Consider the following 22,226-nt stretch of genomic DNA (forward strand, 5'->3'; position numbering starts at 1 on the left):
GACGAATTTATACGCTCTTATTTTTTGTCATAATTACTATATTTTCATGATTTAGCATAACGAATATAGCTACATGCATAAAGTACATGTAAAATTATCAATATCCTGTAAATTAAGAAACAAACAAATTCGTTCCGAGCACTCTCGTCTGAACTTCGCACTGAAAGGAGGACAGTGACGTCGACCTCGACGTTTTGAGACGTATCAATAGCTGGAAGTTGGAACGCATGCGTAACTTCTCTCTATCTGTGTGTGTTAGTGTCTGGTGGAGCACGCGGACCCTGCGTGCTACGTCGTCCCTCTCTTTTATGTATATAACTCTGTCCTCTTCACACTCAGGCTGGGGAGGACCGATTACTCAAGTTTAAAATACCTCACTCGTTGCGTTAACCCTCAGTCGTGTTCAAACTGCGCTTCTATACGTTTGCTGAGTCTCACTTTGTGAAACGTGCGCATTTGTGACAGTATTTTGTATTACAGATATTTATATTGAACCCTGTTTCAATTCTATACATCGAGAGTATTTATCTGAATTTTGATTTCGTCGAGGTAAGAACTTATACTGATAGATTAAGATTAATATAAATGCATGAAAAATTCAATAATAGAAATAGAAAAATGTAAAAAATATATTTGAATGCGTTTCAACGGTAAGAATGTATACAGAATATTCTGGTAAATCAAGTTATACTGAGGCAAGCGCAGCTAATGGCTGACATAGATGCATAAGCAAGCAAGCGCTTTCTCTTGGCCGCCCGTGTGACTCGTAGCTATTGGTAGCATTTACTTTCTCACGTTTATTATTGTGTATAAATAGATTTAGAAACCACCTACAGTTTAACTAAACTACAATTAATCAATTAAATTGCACGGAATAAAAACTTAAATGTTTATTTTCTTATATTTATTTAATGCTGCCAATTAAAAATATACGGTTACTAAAATTATATTTACATTTTGTACTGTTTTTTTATTAAAATTATTTAAACCAAAAAAGATATAAAAATATCAGGTTTATACGTTCTTTCGTCAGAATAAGGGTCTAATCGTATTTCATAAAAATACCGTAAAAGGCCTGACCTGTTTCTGTGTGGTATCTATACAAACTAAAAAATTTTTTGTCCGCTGCTTAGTGATAAAACAAGTTTTGTCATCGAAAAGGATATGTTGCTTTCAACAGGTATCGAACCCGAACAAGTTTCCGTTTGTTCGGAACTGAAAGACACTTCGTGCAGCTGTTTAAATATGATTTACCCTTGAGTAAAGATTGTGTAGGCACAAACAAACTGATTGATTATTCTGTAAATGTTAATGCTATTAATATGCATTTGGAAATCCTAATATATCGGAGCGATGTTTATGACTCAATGGATATCCTGATGTTTCGAGGAATTCCATTGAAAAAGTTTTTTACCAAGCGTATTAATTAGCTAAGGTAATTAATACGCTTCATTAAAATTGACTCAGTTTTTCTGGGAAAATATCCCATAACAGCTTTCATCTATTTCCAAAAACTTTCCATAGATATTGCTTGTTCGGACATGACCGCGTTACAATTTTGTACATACATATTCTAAATGTATTTCGTTATCTACACGAATATAGCTTCCTCATTCATATTTCACAACAGTTAAAAGTCTGGGAAGTGTACTTAAATCCCCTTTCCACAAAAAACCTCTTACAGAAATGAAATAAGGATTTTGTATTTTTCCATGGACTTCTATTACAATTGAAAATATCTAAAAAAAAACAACGGAGTCGTAATCCATTCAATGAACATGACGGATACTTCATTAATATTATCGATACCAGTAATACTGGTTTCGATAATATTTGTTAATAATTATATTTTTTATAATAAATAAAAATAACTGTTAAAGTTGAATTAACTTTAACATTTTACACTAAAAATGTCAAGGAAATCGTAAATAATTCGATTGTTTTGTCATTACTCTTTTAATGAGTTTACATTAATTAGATAAGTTTTTTGTTAATTACTTAAGCATGAGTTGTGTACTATTTCCTTAATTAATTCTATAATATGTGATATCCAACAAACGATAGTTTAAAGGTTAATATTTCCATTGTCAGGTAGATCAATTAAACAACCAAGATGATGTCCAGCCCAGCAATGGAATTACAAGTTGAGGAAACCCCGTTAGCGTTGCGTCGCTTGTGGAACCTTACCCGCGCCCGTCTCGCTGGTACTTCTACCGCTTTGGACGAGGAGCAAGCGTTGGTCGAGACTTTACCTTCAGCTCAGGTACAAATACTTTCAAAAAATTGTCACAGAATCATTTGACAAAGTACCTATAAGGTTTTTCATTGATTGTCAATTGTATATTTTGTACCACATCATTTTGTTTTGTTTTGAAAAGCTATAGATTTTTTTATTAAAATAAATTTTAATGCTCTAAAACTTATTATTAATAGTATTAGGAAGTAAATTATTAGACGAGGATATAACGGTAATTATATTCGTATTCTAATGTAAAATATTCAATAAGATTTAGTTTAAGGAAAGGAAGATCAGAAACGTGTTTTAACATAATTCAATATTTATTATCAACGAATATAATTATCTATTCAATCAGAAAATATACACGTATTAATGTAATACTACTTATGTTAATGAGGGAAGGTAGCAGTAATAATTACTTTAAACGTTTTAACATTGATTGATGATTGAAAGAGTGATGAGCATGAGCGTAGAGGAAGAGAGGGGGAGGGGTGGAGAGTACGACCTAGAAGACTTGGATGGAGTGCGTGAGGACGCATATAAGAGAGATGGATGTGAACGATCAGATGACGAATAATAAAGGAGAATGGAAAGAAAAGACGAGAAAGTTTGATTAAAAAATGCTATTAGTAATTAATTATATACACCAGTAGAACGGTGCAGAAAAATAAAAATATATAAAAACTGTAAAACATGTTTGTGAAACTGTGTTTTGTATTTTTATATAAAGTAATTTTTTTATATTGTATTTATATTGTTAAAAAATGTGTTTTGGGCGCAAGTTAAATTAAAACGTAAGATAATTTTTAACAGTTATGTCAAGCTGAGCAAATATATTAAGGCCATACTGACCTCGTACTTGCCCTTCATGTGCCAAAGATATCGAATATAATGGAATATTGAATACGGAAGTCGAAACTATTTTTGTAACATTACTAGAATTCATTAAATGTCTCCTTTTAACTGAGTCCAGGGCTATTGTGTTTATTTTATCTGACCTCCTTTTGATATCGTAAATGACCGTTATCTGCAAAGATTAGCTCAGATTCACCTCATGACATGACATCTTTACTACTTGATTTATCACTAAACCAAGATTGTTCGTTATCCGTATATGAATTAGGTCATCTAGTAACGATAACTGATTTTCAAACATCAAAGTTAATCGAGTTAAAAATATGATTTTTTATTCTCTAGGAGCCGGAAGGTACACCAAAAAACTGTATACCGAATTCTTGTGAATATGAAAGCGATGGCGAGGAAGCCTTTCCAGAATTGGATACCCATGTAAGTATTATTTAAGATTTTAGATAATTGTAATAAATGTTAAGAGTCGAATATTCAAATGAAAATTTTTATACAAAATTAAGAAAACGATTATATAAGTTTTCCGTTCCGAACTTCAAACATTTTGAGATTTATAGTTCTAGTTTTTTTTCTTCTGTTGTTTACCATATGTTTCATCGCTAAGATATTTTCTTCATATAAAGTAAACTAAACCCAATCTAATTCTAAAAACAATACCCAGCGTTTATTTTATACAAACTTGCCTAGTTTTTATAAAATATACTTATATATAAATCCTCAATTTTCTTGATAAATATAGTAACGCAAGTTTCTTGTTCATATTTTCAAATAATTTCGCTTCACTTTGTTTAAAGAGCACTTTTTATAAGATATTTATATATTATGTAAAAATATGAACAGCCGCACCCATTGATTTTTAGTTACTTTTTTATTTACGTTAAGAGTGCGTCCCTCTGCGTTTCTAAAATACACAATAAATTGTTTAGGTAATATAAGCCGCTAAGTACATTCATTTGATTATATGCTATTTTCATCCAGACGTTTTCCAATGCTTGGCTTCTTATTGATACAGAATTTGTTGCGCTTCACTGCTCTATTATTCACAGAGTAAGGTCAATACCATAAACTAATCTAAAGTTAGTTTTGTATCTGCTTCAATGTATTTCTTATTTTAGATATTCAAAGCAATTCCTGCTTCAGTTTTAAGCCGATTTCATAGAGCTTCCTTAAATTAGGCATTGTTTTTTTTTATCTGTCTGTCTCTTCGTCCTTTATAAACCGATTTGATGATTCATTTTCAAAGAATAGATTACACCTAAAGGATGATACATAAACTTAAAAAGTAATCTCGGAGGATTATTTTTTTTATTATTGCAATAAGCGTAGAAACTACTGGAATTGTCATGTGCTTATAATAGGTATAAGGTACTCGCTGCCGATAGTTACATAACTGATTTTAATTGTTTTTTTTTTATGAGGTAGATTATAATTTAAAGTATGAGACAAAGCAATTCAAGTTTGAAATGGTACTTATTAAAAAATAAAAACGTTAATTTTATATTGTTTTATAAACAATTTTGCTAACGTTCCTAATATCAAAATATTTTTTCCTTTCTAGTAGTAGCAAAAAATAGGATAATATAAATCGAACTATTTTTCCGATATCGTTTACTATTTTTTTGTAAAACAATGTTTTATTTTTATATTATATAATTTTTTATCTATTTACATGTTGAACAGTAATATATCAAGGATAGCGGCGCTGTGTTTTTCTTTAGTATTCACGAGCACTTGCGTGGGTTACGTTTGTTAACATACGCACCTGAAAACTATTATGACTGGAAACATAAAAATAGACCGAACATTCTTTCAAATGGACTTTGCTCGAGATAAATCGCAGCAATTGACTCAATTGAGGTCGATTACTTAGATGCTCAAATAGTTATTATAGTTGTTTTTTCATTTTGCAATGTCAAACTGAATGAGCACCTACAAATCATTAAAGAATGGCTTTTACGAAACACTTGATAATAATTAATCAAATCAAATATATATTTTAAATAGATTATTATATTTTTGAATTATTAGCTTTAACTATTCGAAATGTAGATTCCATCGAAGAGAACAGGCATGAAACTCAGTATTAACTCTATTTTAATAAGCAAAAATCGATTTTATTTAACTATATTTGTCCAACAAGTTAGTTAACACGAGAAGAGTAAAGTAGAGAGCAAACATTAGAGTTAAGGAGTAATAAAAGGCTTTTATTTACAATTGAAATTATATTAACAATAACTTGCATATTGTTTCATGGTAATTCAAGTATAAGTGTTCAGATGCATATATACAACTACACAGCTAATAGATATTGCTTTATTCAATTTTCCCAAATTATAAAACTATGTGTACGTAACTAATAACGAAATATTGCATTTTTTTTATCACATAATGTAATTATAATTATTAAAATTCGAAAATTTTTGTCACTTTTTGGATACTAAGTTACGCTGTTCTTATGTAAAATATGCTGCAATTTATTTTTTTAATTTGACTTGCCAAGTTTTTTCTCAAACATTGTTTTGTACTATAACATACTGTGCCAAGTTACGTTTACTAGACATAGGTATAGGAGAGGATATAATTAACTTGCTTTATTCTCTTTGCGAGCGGCTAGCAGAATAGTCACATATTATAATTGACCAAAATCAATTTAAAACAAACAATGCTTACAACCTTAAACTGCAATGAATATGACTGCATCTACTTCAAGAGTTTCGGTATAGACTATATTGAGGTAAAATTAAGGATTTTCCTTATAAAATAAGAACATTTTCCACAATATTAGATAAATTGTTTTTACCGCATATAAATTGTTAAATATTTCTCATTGCTTGTCTTTATAGGATCAAACTGAACAAGCAACGAAGCCTTCGTGGTCTTTATGGTCAGAGAGTGCTTATGAAAAGGAGGTTCTGTTGGATGCTAGTACACTTGGAGATGTTCCCGCCGTTTACCGAGTACCTGCTCCGGCAGCCCATGAAATGCCGGTCATAGGAGTCTACATCGATGCCCGAGTCAGAACCGGCTTCAGATACAAAATTAGACCCATGCAGGTGAGACTAGAAATTCGAATAAACTTTTTAGAATGCTCATCACAAATCGTTGCCTGGTTAAGAATTCGTCGCTTTGAATAAGATTTAAATGAGAAGTGTTGATGATTGCTCTATTCATAGTAATAAGAATAGCAATCTTCCACATTTCATTTTATATATTCAAGAATAATATATACTGAGAAATCTATAATATTTTCTTGCATATTTCATAGCAACGATTCTTAAACCTCTTTCGTTCAATGTGGCTTGATTCATCGATTCGTCGATAGTTTATAAGATTCAGCTTTTGTACCATCATTGTGATGTTTATCGACTCGAAACCATCAGGAAAACTCAGAAGGTCCATATTATCAAGGGCAAAATTATTTACTGAATTACGAAAGAAATGGCTAGTTGAAAATTAGAATCTGCTTAAATTGAATTCAGGACTTTATTAGACGGCTATCTTTTAACAAAACATTGTGGTTCATGGATTTTAATGATTTTTCATAATTTTTACGATGTGAGAATCTGTTTTTATTATTTTATTGACGTTATTCATGTTGTAAATATTAATTGTTTTTTTTTTTGTGATTATATGTAGAATGTTTTTGCAAGACTATTTTTTTCAGAAATCAGCTGGATGGTGAGTTTGTTTTCCGATAAAGACTTGCAATAATATTCATGAACGAAGCGACAATTCAAAGTATATTGAACCGTTATTATTAAATATATACGTAAATAATCATAACGGAAAATACAATAATATATTATTACAGAATTTGCGCAAAGTTTTACATCATATGATCACAAACGAATATATTATTATGCAGTTTAATTTTGAATCTTTGTTACACAATATAAAGTAAGGTTGTCATGTACGAATTTTTGATTTTCAAATTGATCTCTTTGCTTTAACAATTAAGTTTTATTTTATTTTTAAGATAATTTTCTTACGTTACCAATATATTTCAATGAATCATTTATTTAATATTTCAGAGTTTTTCAAAATTAATTTTATTGTGTCAACCTTACAAAAAAAAAAAAATGTTAAAAGATGCTGTTGTAGTGGCATATAACGTTTGTATTTATATTTAAAACAAATTTTATTGTTTGTCCGAATTCAATTAAATTAGACTACTAGCTCATTTCAGCAGTTCAAGTAAATTGGGTTACATTAGGTTAGCGGGGTGTTAGACAGTGAGTAGCAGTGTCCGTTGCTGAAATTTACAGAATGAAAATATCATCAACGACCAACACTGTTAGCTTGCGCGTGTTTGCCACTGGTTGTGTGCCGTTGTAGGCGATGGTATGTGGATCGTCCAGTTTTTCAGACCTACGCCCAGTGAGGCGCTCACAAAACAATCTTCAAGAACGCTCGCTGACACCCGACAGGTCAGACTGACATTCTGGCTGGCGGCATGTTATAGGTAAACCATAAGTATCATTCATAAGGGCTTCATGCCATTATTTTTCATACTTTACCGATAAATTTAAAGGACACACTCGTATGATTGAATTTTTAATATTACTTTAAGTATCTATACATCTAACCCAACATTTACATTAAATATTTATATGTGCATTGAGTACTCGTGAAGAAAAATCTTCAAGATATTCTTTAAGTTAGTCGATTTGTTATATCTATGATAAAAAAAATATACATACATAGTCTAACAGCCCTTTTTAGGAGCAATGTATAAATCATCTGTTTAAATTTTCCAGACTTTGGACACCCAGCCTCTATCATTGAAGCCAAGGTACTTGTTCGGAGGCAAGGCCCTTACTCTGCAATCGATCGGACGTGGATTTGCTCGGCGGATGACATTTGAGCCCGTCGATTCAACTTTGAATGACAATAACAATTACTTTTGGACTGACTCTCGGCCAGAAGGATTTGTTTTTGAGATCGAAGCAGTCTCTGCTGGTGACAAATTCACTATTTACGATGCTAACCATGAGCCGCAGGGAATACTGGAAATAGTACAACAGCAGGTATTTTTTTTAGCTTTAGTAAGACTTTAATGATGATTCAGAGTGTAAACAAAAACATATTAATTTTTTATTTTTATTTTTGTAGAAAAATCAAATTGAGCTTGAGCAAAAAATCGCTGAAGACGGATCAATTGAAAAGAAAGTAAAGATTAGTACGTTGTGCAAAGTGGAATGGTATGAAAACGATGGAATAACAAAATTGGTGCCAGTGACTGGCATTGCAATTCTTAAGAAAGGAAGAGGCAATGCAGTTGTTTCAAGAATTGTTAATGTTGCTATTGGTATTAAACAACTCAAGAAAGGTTACGAGCTTAAATCTGGAATCAAATCTTCATCTAGAAGAATAACCGTGAATGGCTGCGAAATTAATGACATTCCATGCCAGTATTCTGTCGTAGGTCTTGAGAGATACGAACATCCCGTTATTGGTAAGTTAAAAAAAAACATAAGTGTCTTTTTTGCCGTTTTTAATGTTATATGTATATTTAAATGAATTAATTTTTTAAAGGTACTTACGTTGATCCCCGAATTGTGCCCGGTTTTCATTACCGAGTGAGGCCAGCGAATAGCCGTCGCCACTTATTCGAAGGCCGCAGCCTATTATTGCAGTCAGTTGGCATGGGATATGGGAAACGTATCACTTTCCAACCTGATACCCTGAATGAACCAGAAAACTATTTTTGGTCCGACTCCCATCCTGAAGGGCTTGGAATGGAACCACGTGCTGTCCATCCTGATATGAAGTTTACTATCACAGGAAATGGAGTAAGTATTAAATAGTTTCGAAATGCATATTTTACATGTTTTTGGGTAGATGCCAGGGTATATATAGATTTCTGTGATGGATATGCGCAGTGTTAATTCTCAAATCTGTTTATCTCACACGTTTATCAGCTGAGAACAGTTTATATATTTGTTTTGGCAGAAGAACATTAATTCTAATTTCATTTTGGATTGAAGCCATGTATTCATCTTTGTTATTATAAAATGAAAATATTCGTCATTTAAAAAGAAATTTAACTAATTTCGTTATTTTATTTTAGGGTCAGATTGGTGAGGCTAGCGTTTTTCGCGCCGATTTACCACAAATTGAAGAAAGAACAAAATACGTTGATGTGCCAGGAAAGCGAGGAAAAGCCGTTGAGAAGTATATTCAAGTCGATGTCACATGTCACGTGAAACTGGCTACGACAGGTGGAGGTTCAGTTGATTCAGAAGTACACCTCATGAAAGTGTCTGGTACAGCACTTGTACGCAAGGAACCGGGAGAAGCCGTCGCCAAATTATTGAAAATGTATAACGTTGGTTTGGATTCCCAACTCAACTTGTTGTTTGCACATTCACAGACTGAGCTCACCTTCCATCCTCTGCCCTAAACAGTCAGCTAGACCGGAATGGTATTGCAATGCGCGTGATGGTATTCCAGCGTCACAGAATTGTAATGTAATACCAAAAATACCCACCTGGCGTGAAGAGTTCCGTCAAATATTAACCGATTTAGTACGAGTTACAACCAAAAGAAGATGAATGTTATTGTACGATTGCTTCGGTCAATTCGGTTGTAGATTTATCTCGGCTGTATTGCATAATGGTTATATGGGCTGACATCGATGGCTTCGAAGATTTAGTAATTCCTATGAATGAATGTCTATACAAGCATTGGTACCTATGAAATGTTACTTGTTATTTCTAAAAAAAATATGTATACACCTGAATTCGTGGTAGTTTAAATTTTTAAATTAAATATTATTCATTTTATATGACCAGATATTAATTTTGACATTGTTAATTTGGAGAGAGTATAGTAAAAGACTATACCCATCTATGTTAAATTTGAAAAATTTCAATGTTGCTCCTATAACATTTATTTTGTCAATATCATTTTTGTTATTTTCTTATTGATTGTCTCGGAAAGCGTTTTTTGAATAAAGTCAAATGAATAATACTTGTAGTATTTTATTTATACCAAACATGCACATAAACTATTTAAGAGCCGGCGCTAGACTATTAGGTACATTGAGCTTCTCCAATCCCAGAGGCATTTTCTTAGAATTTAGTATCCTAAAAAAGAATTAGCGAAATCGACTTAGCTGTTCTCGAGATTTGAGCTTAGCAACACATTCAGTGATTCATTTTAATTTTTTTTTTATGGCATTGGTTGGCGGATGAGCATATGGGCCACCTGATGGTAAGTGGTCCCCATCGCCCATAGACAAAGACGCTGTAAGAAATATTAACCATTCCTTACATCACCTATGCGCCACCAACCTTGGGAACTAAGATGTTATGTCCCTTGTGCCTGTGATTACACTGGCTCACTCACCCTTCCAACCGGAACACAACAATATAGAGTTCTGTTATTTGGCGGTAGAATATCTGATGAGTGGGTGGTACCTACCCAGACGGGCTTGCACAAAGCCCTACCACCAAGTATAGATTATAACTAATGAAAAACTAAAATTTCATAAAAAATATATGCGAGAGACAGAGACTATGATAGATTTGACCTCTTACGGGATCGCCAAAAGCGTGTGCAGATGCAGTGCTATAATAAATATATCGAGAGTGCTGAAAATGATATTAAACGTAATAGCAAGTTCTTCTGGTCTTTTGTTAAATCCAAAAAAGCTTCAACCGATATCCTGTTTGTAGATGTAATGTTTTTTAATAGTGACCGATCATCCGATAGTAATGAGATCTGTCAGATGCTTAATACCTATTTTCAGTCCGCTTTTGAACCAGATTTAAAATCCTCCTGTATACACAGTTCATTTCCAGTGGATACCTATTATGGCTCTCTTGCAGCCTCTATTGGTTCGATTGATATCTCTATTGAAACCGTTAGGAAATATTTAAAGGGTTTAGATATTGGTAAAGGATGTGGCCCAGATGGCATTCCTCCCATTTTTCTTAAATCTTGCTGGAGTAATTTGGATTTACCTTTATTTAACTTATTTAAATTATCTCTTCGTACAGGTAAAATACCCAAAGCATGGAAACAATCATTTGTTGTACTAATTTATAAGACCGGTGATAAGCATTACATTCAAAATTATCGACCTATATCTAAACTAAATACTATAGCTAAATTATTTGAAAAAATTATATATGATCAGCTATATTTCGTTCTAAGGCCACTTATCATCGAACAGCAACACGGATTCATCAATGGTAGATCTACTGAAACGAATCTTTGTGAGTTTACTCATCAACTTGCTACAGTGATGGACAATGGTAGTCAGGTGGATATTGAATACACTGAATATTCGAAAGCCTTTGATAAGATCTCTCATTCTCTGTTGGTCAAAAAACTTGCTGCCGTTGGTATTCACGGTGACTTGCTTCGTTGGCTCGAATCTTATTTGAGAGATCGTAGTCAAGCTGTTTCTATCAAAGGTTTTTGTTCATCGTTTGTGCCCGTTACCTCTGGTGTTCCTCAAGGATCTCATCTCAGGCCATTATTATTTAATATTTTTATCAATGACATTATTCGATATATTCGTAATTGTAACATATTACTTTATGCGGATGACATGAAAATTTTCAAAATAATTAAGTCGCCTCAAGATTGTTTATTACTTCAAACTGATCTCAATAACTTAGATAATTACTTTGATAAAAACCTTTTACGCTTAAATATAAAAAAATGTAACATTCTAACATTCACAAGGAGACTGAAACCAATATTATTTGACTATAAATTGCAGAATACCGGTCTGCTCAGAACTAACTTTTACTTATCATATTAATTATATAACAGCTAAAGCGTATCAAATGCTAGGATTTATTCTAAGGTTGACTAAGTAATTTAAAAATAGCTTTACCTTTATTCTACTTTTTAATGCTTTTGTTAGGTCTATCTTGGAATATTGCTCTACAGTTTGGAACCCTTATTATAAAACGTATATAAATAAAATAGAAAAAATTCAACCAAAATTTTTGAAACATTTGCGATTTAGAGGTGGTTTTTCCGATAATACTGAAAATAGTGATATCTCTGGTATCATCCCGTTAAACGTGCGTAGAAATATAAAAGACCAAATTTTTTTTATATAAAATTGTCCATAACATTGTTGATTCTAAGAGTCTTCATAATAATGTACTTTTTAAATGTCTGCCTTAACGTGAGAACCCAAACTTTATTTTTTGTACCCCTTTGTAAGTGTGACTATTCAAAGAATATGTTCTTGTTACGTGCAAAAATTATAACATATATACATTGTAAAGAATTACATATATTTAACTCAAAAATTAGTGAATTTAAATTTAGTTTACGTCATATTACTAAACTATAACTGTTTTACTTGCTTTTTATACTTTCTGTTTTTGTTTTTATTTTTAATGTAAGTTGTCATTTGTTTGTATTAATTTTAAGTGGAAACTTGATTGATATATGTTTTTTTTACTATGAAGTGTAATTATAATTGTTTGTTTCCCAAATAAATAAATCAATAAATAAGGTAATCATTTCGCTTTATTGTATTTGCAAACATATGTCGCTAAAGATTCAAGCGTTATCCGAAATTTTTAAGACTTTTTATTGCTTCAAAGTAAAATTTAAATAGGAACACTGAAAATAATAGACGCTTGTAAAATGTTACATCAGTCGGACGAATGGGATGGGTCACGAATAACAGGCAGTAACTGTTACAAATATCGATTACAAAAAAACATTGTTAAGTTATTGTTACGTACGGGGATCCTTTTGGTCGGAGTTTCTTTGGCTGGTATAACTCTTTTTAGAAAAAAAAAAGATTTCGTTTGGAAGGTCTAAATTTTTTTTCACTTTTCGTCTTTGGGAAAGTAGTTACTTTCATGGTCTGAACCAACTGTTTAAATTTAGCGGGAGGTCCAAAAATAACCCTGTAATATTAAATAGATACTTGAATATTGACCCACCGTCGCTTATCTATCTAATGTTTTATAAGTATGTCTAGTGCAATAAAGAATTTCACACACCCACACTATCTCGTCACAGTTACAAGTATTTAAAAACTTTATTTTTTGGACTATTAATTATTTTCTGTTTCCCATCACTAGCCCCTCTGTCAAAAAGATCAAGCTAACTTGTACAGCGTCTAAGATAAACATCTGTTTTCATATTCATAAACAAACGACACTAGAATTGTTTAATTTTTGATTATTATTTTTTTGTCCTTATTCTGACAAAAATAAAGATTGAAATTGTTTGACTGACTGTGTCTGCACAAACATTATACCTATGTATTGCGTTTTCGAATCAAAGAAGGAATAAATATAAACAAATCTTAGATTTCAGATTTTCTTGCGATTTGCTAATTGTGAACAGTCCTAGATGTATATATATTTATTTTTAATAAAACACTATTCCACTTCTATTTAATTACTTGAATTTAACTTTTAATTTATTTATTTTTTATTTCGACGAAGCTGTCGACAACATTACCATGCCATTTTTCGCGAATCCATAATGAATTCAATATTGTAATTTTTAGTTTTAAGTTTGGGTGCAATAAAGTATAAATAAATAAATATCATAGATTATTATTCAAGAACCGGACCGATGATAATTCATTGTGAAATGTTGTTTATTTGTATTTATTCCTCTTTTGATATAATTTCCAACTAAAATCATCTATAATTTGTATCGAAAATCAAAAGTTTGCGAATATTAGGATTCATTTAGGCACCTCCTAATAACGTATACCAAATTACCAATTAAAAAATCGATTATTATAGTTTATACTGTATAATAATGTATGTCGATTACATAGGACATCTATGTAAAATCGCAGGGATTGAGTAACAAAACGACCAATTTCTGACTCTCTATTGTCGAACTTACCGTATAGATGTCAGTCTACTTATGACTGAGTGATTTCTCTGTCGGCAATAGATGGCGCTGACACTGTAACCTACACAGTTTTATGAGTTCAGTTGCCTCCAGTGGATGACGTTCGGTCCGCGCGTAGTATACGTATTAACGTAGTGTAGGCCTTGTTATGTCTACGTAGAGTCAACAGAAATACGAGTTAAGTTAAGCGGGAATATTCGACCGGCGAACGGCCAACACGCTGGGGGTCTCATCGCCCGTTCGGCGTACCGTGTTTATACGAAAATCGCGATGTGCCAAATAATAACTGGTAGATTGTGAATTGGTGCGATTAGTCGATTTACAATACGATAAAATTACGAACGCAACAATGGCTACAAAAAATACTAGAAGCAGTGTTTTATTATTGTGCATATTACATTGTGTCACAAGTTTCAACTTAGAACCGAGGATTCCTGTGATAAAGTTCGGCGAGCCCGGCTCGTATTTTGGATTTTCTGTCGCTGAACATCTCACCATCGACGTTAATAACAAAACAAAAAGTTGGTGAGTATAGAAACTTAATCGTGAATAATAAGTTACAATGATGTCATGTGTGAAGGTCGCTTCCTTACATGTGTTCGATATCGTTTCTCAGTTTCTGTGAATGCTAATACAATAAGTCCAATATCTTTTAAGTTTGATATCGGCCTATCGGACTTTGCCGTTATCAGAATATAGAGTTGTCACGTTCGAAGAGACCGTATGTTAAATTGAAATATGTTAATTTTGTAAATATTATTCCGTAAAGTAATTTTTCTTACATTCCAATAATTAATCATCTGTTTTTATAACAGTTGAAATAAATAAATTATTTATAAAAATAAATAAAGTTTTAAAAAATATTCTCTTGAAGATTGTGTTGCATATAAATACAATTTAATGAGTTTTGCGTTCCGCTAGGCTATTAGCCGCAGCACTAGTTGCACTAGGTCTACATCTAATTAACTAAATGAGTTCAATACAACGGCTCTAAGGTTAGCAACCCTTCGCTATCTTATCTTCAAAGATTGCATAAGTAACATTTACGCAAGTGAAAGTTAAACTTAGAATGTGTTAACAGAAGTCAGAAAGTATTTAAATTTAGATAGACAGATAATAATTATGAATTATTTATTGATCAATAAAAACTATATTTTTCTGCGCAATATTAATAATTGATATTATTGCTGTATTAAAATTAATTTGTAATGTAAAATATTTTATTGTAAAATAAATATAAGAATAATAAGCCTGTATATGAATTATTTTAACATGACCAACTATTTGAGTTTATATTTAATGGTTTTACAAAAATAATTAAAAAATGAGTTTTCTATACAAACATATGTATTATCTATGTCAAATCAAATATACCTACAAGATGCAGAATATGTTCAAGGTTTCAATACAAATTAAATTAACTTGTAAAATTTTATATATTTATCGTGCGTTAAAACTTATATTATATTTAAAAATTAAATTTTCATATTTATGGTTCAGCGATTCCGATTTTCGAGTAAGAGAAAAAGGCTATGTAATTATTAGAGATAATTATTAAAAATATGTACAGTTTATTGGCATCGGAATGTTGTAATCTTTTCAGTCGGAGTTGGCGTGGTGCACTTGGCATCAAATTGAACTAGAAAATAGGTCTTTAGGTATGCCTCTAAATAAATTATTTTAATGTCGCACTCGACAGTTTTCTGACACAAATATTGCATAAGAAATGTAGAGCAACCCATTAGTTTTTAAGTAAGACATCTAAGTAAGCGAGGCATTTGTGAATATTTTTTATATTACTAGGACTTGAAATACGTTTCAATATTTATCTTGAGCGAAAACGAATCTAGTCTTACGAGACTTTAAAATAAATGAACGCACTTCTAACTCCTTCATTACGAAGATACATGAGCCATTTTTTTTTTACTAAAAAGAGGAATTATTTAAAGAATGAGTGAATGACAGTTTAATTATAACTTACATCACAATTTTAAACTTTTACAATGCTTAGTTTAATATTTGTAAATTTTAACACGTAAATAATTTAAGGAAACTAGGTAAATGATGCACGCATTCTGCGACAATTTTATATTACATCTGATATACATAAAAACATTGGAAAATGTGTATAAGTCACATACTTATACTTCAATATCTATTATAAAGAACAAATTAAATTTCATTTATATAAAGTACATAATTTTTTTTTCATTTTTTAGAAGTTATGTTTATTCAATATGTAAGTTTTATACGATATTTACGATAATACACACTATATATCGAATTATAATATTAATGTAAATATTATTTTATAGTCTTGTTTGTGAGGTGAATCACGCTTAGTGCTAGACACCTTACCGTTTCTTAAGATAAATAGACGACTAGTGTGTTGGAAAGCATCCAATGGTTTTCACCGTCTGGGTGGTACGGACAATACTATGTTTGTTAACATAGTAAAACGACCGTAAGTAATAGTCATAATGGATTGAATTTAGTATATTTGTTATTTTTATCGTCCTAAAATTGATAACTATAAATAATTAACGGAAGCAAGGTGTCAACCGCTTTAATTTACGATATAGAGAACGCGGAATAAAATACCTACAATACAATTACAATACAATTTTTATTTGTAACTACAAATAATGTTTAAGGGCAATCTGGTCGATAAATTACTATTTTAGAAAAAGTTACACCTTTTTTTATACAATGTGTAACGATGGCGTCAATGTATAAGGTCTCATAGGACGTAGCTGTCATTATGTCAGTCACAATCTTTCAGTAAATAAACGAATGATATGGTGACACTGTTTAAACGTCTGTAAAGAGTTTTGATAAGGTTTTGATTTGTCACTGTAATGTTAGAACGAGTCAATCATAGATTTTTTATAATATGTGCCTTGTCTTTTCTATGTTATTTTTATTTGAACTTAATTTTGAAACAAATTTAAAAATATAACTATTCAATAAATATATACTTTTAAAGAAAAAATAAAAAATGTAACAGTATCTGGCATGAAAAAACTCCTAAGACGCATGTGGGAGTGCTGTCTACTATGAGTGTGTTCACAAATAAAGCGATTTCTTGAAAAATTGACACAAGCTCGTAAAATTGTTTATGGAACGTATATGCCTATATTCGTATGTTCCGTTACAGGCATTTTTTACAACGAACAACTCGAGCTTCATTTATTTAAAGAGATGTGGCTTTATAATGTTAAGAAACTCGTGGACTTTAGGATATTATCTTTCACTCTTGACCACATTAAAAAATATATATTTATAAACACAAATATTATACATATAAAATATAAGAAGAAATATATCAGAAACAAAGATTCCGTTTACGTAAATACGCCACATTTTTTGTAGTATTCAATAAGTTTATTTCTGGTTTTAGGGTTGTCCCCCAATGAGTGATTCTTTCCAATTAAAATGTTCACACGTCATGCCCAGCGGGACGTACTCTGTCGTGAACGAATGTTCTTAGGACCCTATAATTTACGCGACGAATTCAATGAACGAATCGACACGATTCACTGAATGCATAGTTAAATAAACCCACCTAGCCTTTAGAGCTAAAATAACTCAAGAGAACGTTGTTAAAATTAAGTATATTTTTTAAAATAAAGAAAAGTGATTTGTAAGTCATGTTTTTGAAATTAATGTCACAGTTGATTTTCGACAAAAATCAATGTATGTACAAAATTTTTATTGAAATAATTCAGTAAAAAGGTATTCCCAATGCGTTTTTACTATCTGTCCTAAATACAGGCAGTATTGAGCAGATAACGCATATTTAACAGTAATATATATTGAAAGTATTAGTTCAAGAGCGATGTTTAAATTAGGGATAACTGGATCCGCCTACGGCTCCTAGGCGCTCGGCTTAACTTGTTTTAGGTTCCTCTGACTGTAATGAAACTAGTTAGCACTATCAACCGGAATTTAATATCTATATAGCTGTTATTTATTAGCACTTTATTTTTTTTTTTACAATAAATAATACCACATATTATAATTTAATAATGTTTGAGTGGTAAGAATATAATTAATAAACAAAATATAATGTATGATGGAAGTTTCTAGTTATTCGTTTTTATTTTATATAATTTAACACGCAGCGGTATTTTATTTCCATTGAAATCGACCTATTGACTCAGAACGTTAGTATGCAGAATGCGCTCAATCTACAGACCGATGCCTGTTTAATAAATCAATCGTGAAATGATTATTACATAGTTTGTATCAATGTTGTCGTCTCGCGCGACACATATTGATTCCTTTTTAATATTATCTACATCAACGTCAGGCCTACCTTTTAGGTTTGCTGATGCATCTGAAAAAAGTATGAGAGGACTTGATAAAAATGGTTATCTATCATTATTCGTCATCGCTAGTTGTATTTAAAGAAAAATAAAAGTCTTATTATATTCTTTAGTAATTATATTTTTGCAAAAAAAAACTTTTTTTAAAACCTATCTGCTAAGGTGCCCAAAATAGCATTTCATACATCACCCTTAAACTAAATATGAAACCCATAAAAACCCGTAAACATGAATACGAGTATGTGATCGTATTGCAAATAGCTCGTTATCCATGGGATAGAAGTATCGCTGGTAAATAACGATATCATATCAGTGTAACCCAATTCGCACCACATCTGCTCATGCTCTACATAGCTGTCAATAATCTTCCGCCAATCGCCATTTTGTTTTTTGACAAATCACAGATGCATACATTGATAAAGAGATATAATATTTATTTTCATATTATAGATACATATTGTACATATGCGGGCCGGGGAGGTTTAGGTATTATTACTGAAATAAAAAGGTGACGTATTGGTGAAATGATTAATTATTAAATAGATGCCGTTATTTCAGAGTTTATCAATTAAAAACATTTTTTCCTCTTTATAATATTAGTCTCAATAGAAGTACGAAAATAATTTAAAAATTAAATGATGTGCATACAAAGGTGTTACAATATTTTTGGTACAAAAATAGATTTTCTGTTAATCAATATTGTAATAGATATCCCGATATTACAATATTGATTAACAGTATAATCATCGTGTTTGTTAATAATTCAAGTAACTTGTTAAAAAATCACGGCCAAAAGATAAAAGAGTAAAATTTTCGGTCCGTCGCACTCGCTCCGAACATCGTTGGTTTTATTAGTTTATTTTTTGTAGCAGGTCTTCGCGTTGTCGTTTTATTTTGTTTTGTGTGCCAGCCTTGTACGGTGTGTAGCCTTCGTTAGCGACAAGGTCACAGTGGTTTGCTCATACTGACGGACCTGTTAAGATTTTTTTTGTAGTGACTAGAAGTCGCGTCGAACGATCTTAATAAAAATATATATTTTTATTGACTCTTATTGCCCAGACTGCTCAGTTGTTGCAAAATAGCTCTGTCATATACTCGTTGGTAATTGTATACTTTAATAAAATGTTATGCGATTACTACTAACTATAAATTATAGGGACGTTGTTTTTAATCGCTACAAGCACGCAAAGACCTACAAGTAGAGTGCGATAAAGCAATGAGACATGGCGCCCGTGTTAATTTACCCGGTAATCTCGTCAGATAAATAGTGATAATCCCTATGATATCATATTTGGCGACGGTGCTGCCCTCTGCTTATTTAGTTCAAGGTTACATACAATAAAGTCCACTTTGATGAGAGTAAAATTTCCTTAAATGTAATTAGTCAAGCTTTTTATAGTAAATTTGTGTCAAGTATCCCAGAAAAATATAAAATAACTGTAAAATAATTAAATGTACGTATAAATCTTAAACGATTTAAGTCTTCTACGTGAACTATTAAAACAAAACTTTTGTAGCACTGCAGACATGCTAGTAATCTTGCCGCCCCCAGGAAATTTAATTGATAAATCTAATGATCTAGATTTTTAATTGAAAAATTTAATGAATACATAAATTAAAAACGATTTTTAAAGTTTAATTGAACGTATAATAAATATCTATCTTCTTTATATTGGAAAGTTTCCTATAAACTGATCATGGTCATGACATCTTTACTAAAATGTACTTAATCATTGGTCCAAAGTCGATTGGCATGTCTCCGATAGAACCTACCACTACTATCATATTATATATTTGAAAGGGGTACAGAAGACGTGAGTAGTAGCTGGAGCACAAACGTAATATATAATATAAAACTATATAAATGATCATAAATTTATTGCCATAATTTTTAACTTTGAGAGTTCTCCTGCAGCGCGCAGGTTTATGAGTCCCATTGATTTATTGTTTTTAGACTTATTTTTCTTTATACATAATATATTATAAAGTCATGTTTTATTTAAAATTTAAATTAAAGGCTGTCGAATAGTTTATTTACAGGATGGTGAGTTCTAACCACGTTGCACCGACAACTATGGGTTCTAAGATATTATTTTTAAAATATTATTATAGTGGCTTACTCGAGTTTAGCAGTAGAATAACTGATGAATGTTTGGTGTCTACCCAAGAGTTTGCACAAAGGCACAAAGGTTTAATTAATCTGTTAAACTTAGATCTATACCTAAATTTAAGCCAATAAGATGTTTAATATATGAAAAATTATATGTAGGGCTTTAATTTTAAACTATTTCGAGCAATGAAAGTCTTGCATATTGGTATGTTTTTAAGACATGATGTGTGACATTTAAGAACGAAATCCTACTTTTTTTTTTAAACTTGGCACTTATCACATTGCAAAGCGTCTATATAAAGTAATTTAGCGGCTGATATGATGTTTCACCTCAAATGAGCTGAGTTCCCAGGCCATTGTCGGGATGCCTTTTATGGACACTCGTTCACAGGCTGTCGCATCAGGAGCTTTCATACTTAAGTAATAGTAGCAATAATGTCGTGGCTTATTAATAAGTAAATGTCTTTCCAGTGCTATTTAATACTTTGATCTATTTCAATATATACTTAAACTATTTGATAATATACGTTTGCACCATCCTATTAATGCAGTAAATTTTAATGATCTTATTCAACGTATTTTACTTTCTACCTGTAAAAAAATATATTTTATTTTAACGTCAAATTTTCTTTGATCTTTATTTTATTTATAAACAATCACCATGTATACCATTGAAGTCGCAAAGGCACATTCCCTCTAATTGGATGTCTGCGCAACTTAGCCCTCTATGGACTATACCACTGTCTAACGCTGACCACTTTCGCTAAAAGTGGTGGTGAATTCCGCCGGATGTTTTTTTGACTAAGTTGTTTTTCAGAATTGTATTTGCTGTACTTGTTCTTATATCTGAGTATGCCAATACGTACAGCTTATGTGATTTAAAAAATATATACAGAAAACAGAATCTTTTAGCTTTTATATTAATACTTGTTACAATATAATTATATTTTTGTATGGTACTGACGTGACGGTTTCATGATGTATACAGCCAACTTGCGACGGATTGATATAATTATAAAATACATTTGTAAATTGTACGTACAGTTGCTATTCCTGGATAGACTATTTGGGACGAAACAGTCATTCTAACAATACATTAGTTTCCGTTTAACAGTTTAGAAGCGGTTAGTCACGTGCTTTCGTATTGAATTTCAATTGCTACCTGTACTTAAAAGTTTTAACAACCAGAGCCGTACTAGATAGAATAGTATACAAAGAATACACTGTTTTGTTTAACAATTTAACTTAATAACTTAGCTTAATTTCTTTTAAAACTTATTTATGATTATAACTCGAGGAGCTTCGTTTGACATCTCATAAGGCATACATTACTGCGCCTCTTGTACATACCCCCTTGTTATGTTAAATACGTACCTTCGTTAGAACACTTAGAACTTCTGACATTCACTGAACAACGATCTAAATATTTCGTTACATTTGTAGTGCCGTTTTGCATTTACTGCATTGCACATTGTATTAAGTACCTACTTTGTTAAATTTAGGTCTGAACATAGTCGGCATTACGTTTAATGTATATTTCCCAAACAATCAATATAAATTAATATAATTTTGTCTTATATAATGATAATTTCAAGTATTGTAACGTATTTCATGCTTTCAACTTCAAGTGTTTAAAAATGACAAAATAAGAAAAAAAAAATTCGTACATGATATACGGAGCAATGTACACAAAGTATCTTAAGACCGCCATTTCTCAAAGAGGATAATTCCGTGCTAAGTACAGTTGATATTCAAAGCTTTTAATGTAAAGGTGTTGCGTTCTCAGAACCGTGTCCAAAGTTAACAAGTTCCCCGATACAAT

General features: G+C 31.4%; 2 protein-coding genes across 4 annotated transcripts in view; both read left to right on the forward strand.

The window, feature by feature from the left end:
* Window positions 1–275: 275 nt before the first annotated feature.
* Window positions 276–10,078, forward strand: LOC113403383 (uncharacterized). Of its 2 annotated transcripts, XM_026643922.2 has the most exons (8): window positions 276–549; window positions 2,092–2,263; window positions 3,437–3,526; window positions 5,950–6,159; window positions 7,864–8,133; window positions 8,219–8,561; window positions 8,642–8,898; window positions 9,177–10,078. In XM_026643922.2, exons 2-8 carry the CDS (start codon window positions 2,114–2,116, stop codon window positions 9,507–9,509), a joined length of 1,653 nt encoding a protein of 550 aa, XP_026499707.2. In that variant the 5' UTR covers window positions 276–549; window positions 2,092–2,113; the 3' UTR covers window positions 9,510–10,078. The 2 variants fall into 2 exon arrangements, with proteins under 2 accessions (XP_026499707.2, XP_026499708.1); XM_026643923.2 differs by lacking the exons at window positions 276–549; window positions 2,092–2,263; window positions 3,437–3,526 and adding an exon at window positions 5,702–5,840.
* Window positions 10,079–14,042: 3,964 nt separating this feature from the next.
* Window positions 14,043–22,226, forward strand: part of LOC113403378 (integrin alpha-PS1) — a 61,151-nt gene continuing 52,967 nt past the window's right edge. For both annotated transcript variants that reach the window (XM_026643912.2, XM_026643913.2), the window contains exon 1: window positions 14,043–14,491. In XM_026643912.2, coding sequence (XP_026499697.1) covers window positions 14,316–14,491 — 176 coding nt within the window. In that variant the 5' untranslated portion in view covers window positions 14,043–14,315. The remainder of the gene's footprint in view (window positions 14,492–22,226) is intronic.

This window comes from Vanessa tameamea, chromosome 13 (genome assembly GCF_037043105.1).
Source record: "Vanessa tameamea isolate UH-Manoa-2023 chromosome 13, ilVanTame1 primary haplotype, whole genome shotgun sequence".
In the NCBI taxonomy this organism is placed as follows: domain Eukaryota; kingdom Metazoa; phylum Arthropoda; class Insecta; order Lepidoptera; family Nymphalidae; genus Vanessa; species Vanessa tameamea.

What these genes read in the sequence shown, in the direction of transcription:
- LOC113403383 (XM_026643922.2), top strand. Translation starts at nt 2,114, where the DNA reads ATGATGTCCAGCCCAGCAATGGAATTACAAGTTGAGGAAACCCCGTTA. An exon ending in ACAAAATTAGACCCATGCAG is followed by an intron (nt 6,160 to 7,863) that starts GTGAGACTAGAA and finishes TAAATTTTCCAG; the next exon opens with ACTTTGGACACCCAGCCTCT. An exon ending in ATACGAACATCCCGTTATTG is followed by an intron (nt 8,562 to 8,641) that starts GTAAGTTAAAAA and finishes AATTTTTTAAAG; the next exon opens with GTACTTACGTTGATCCCCGA.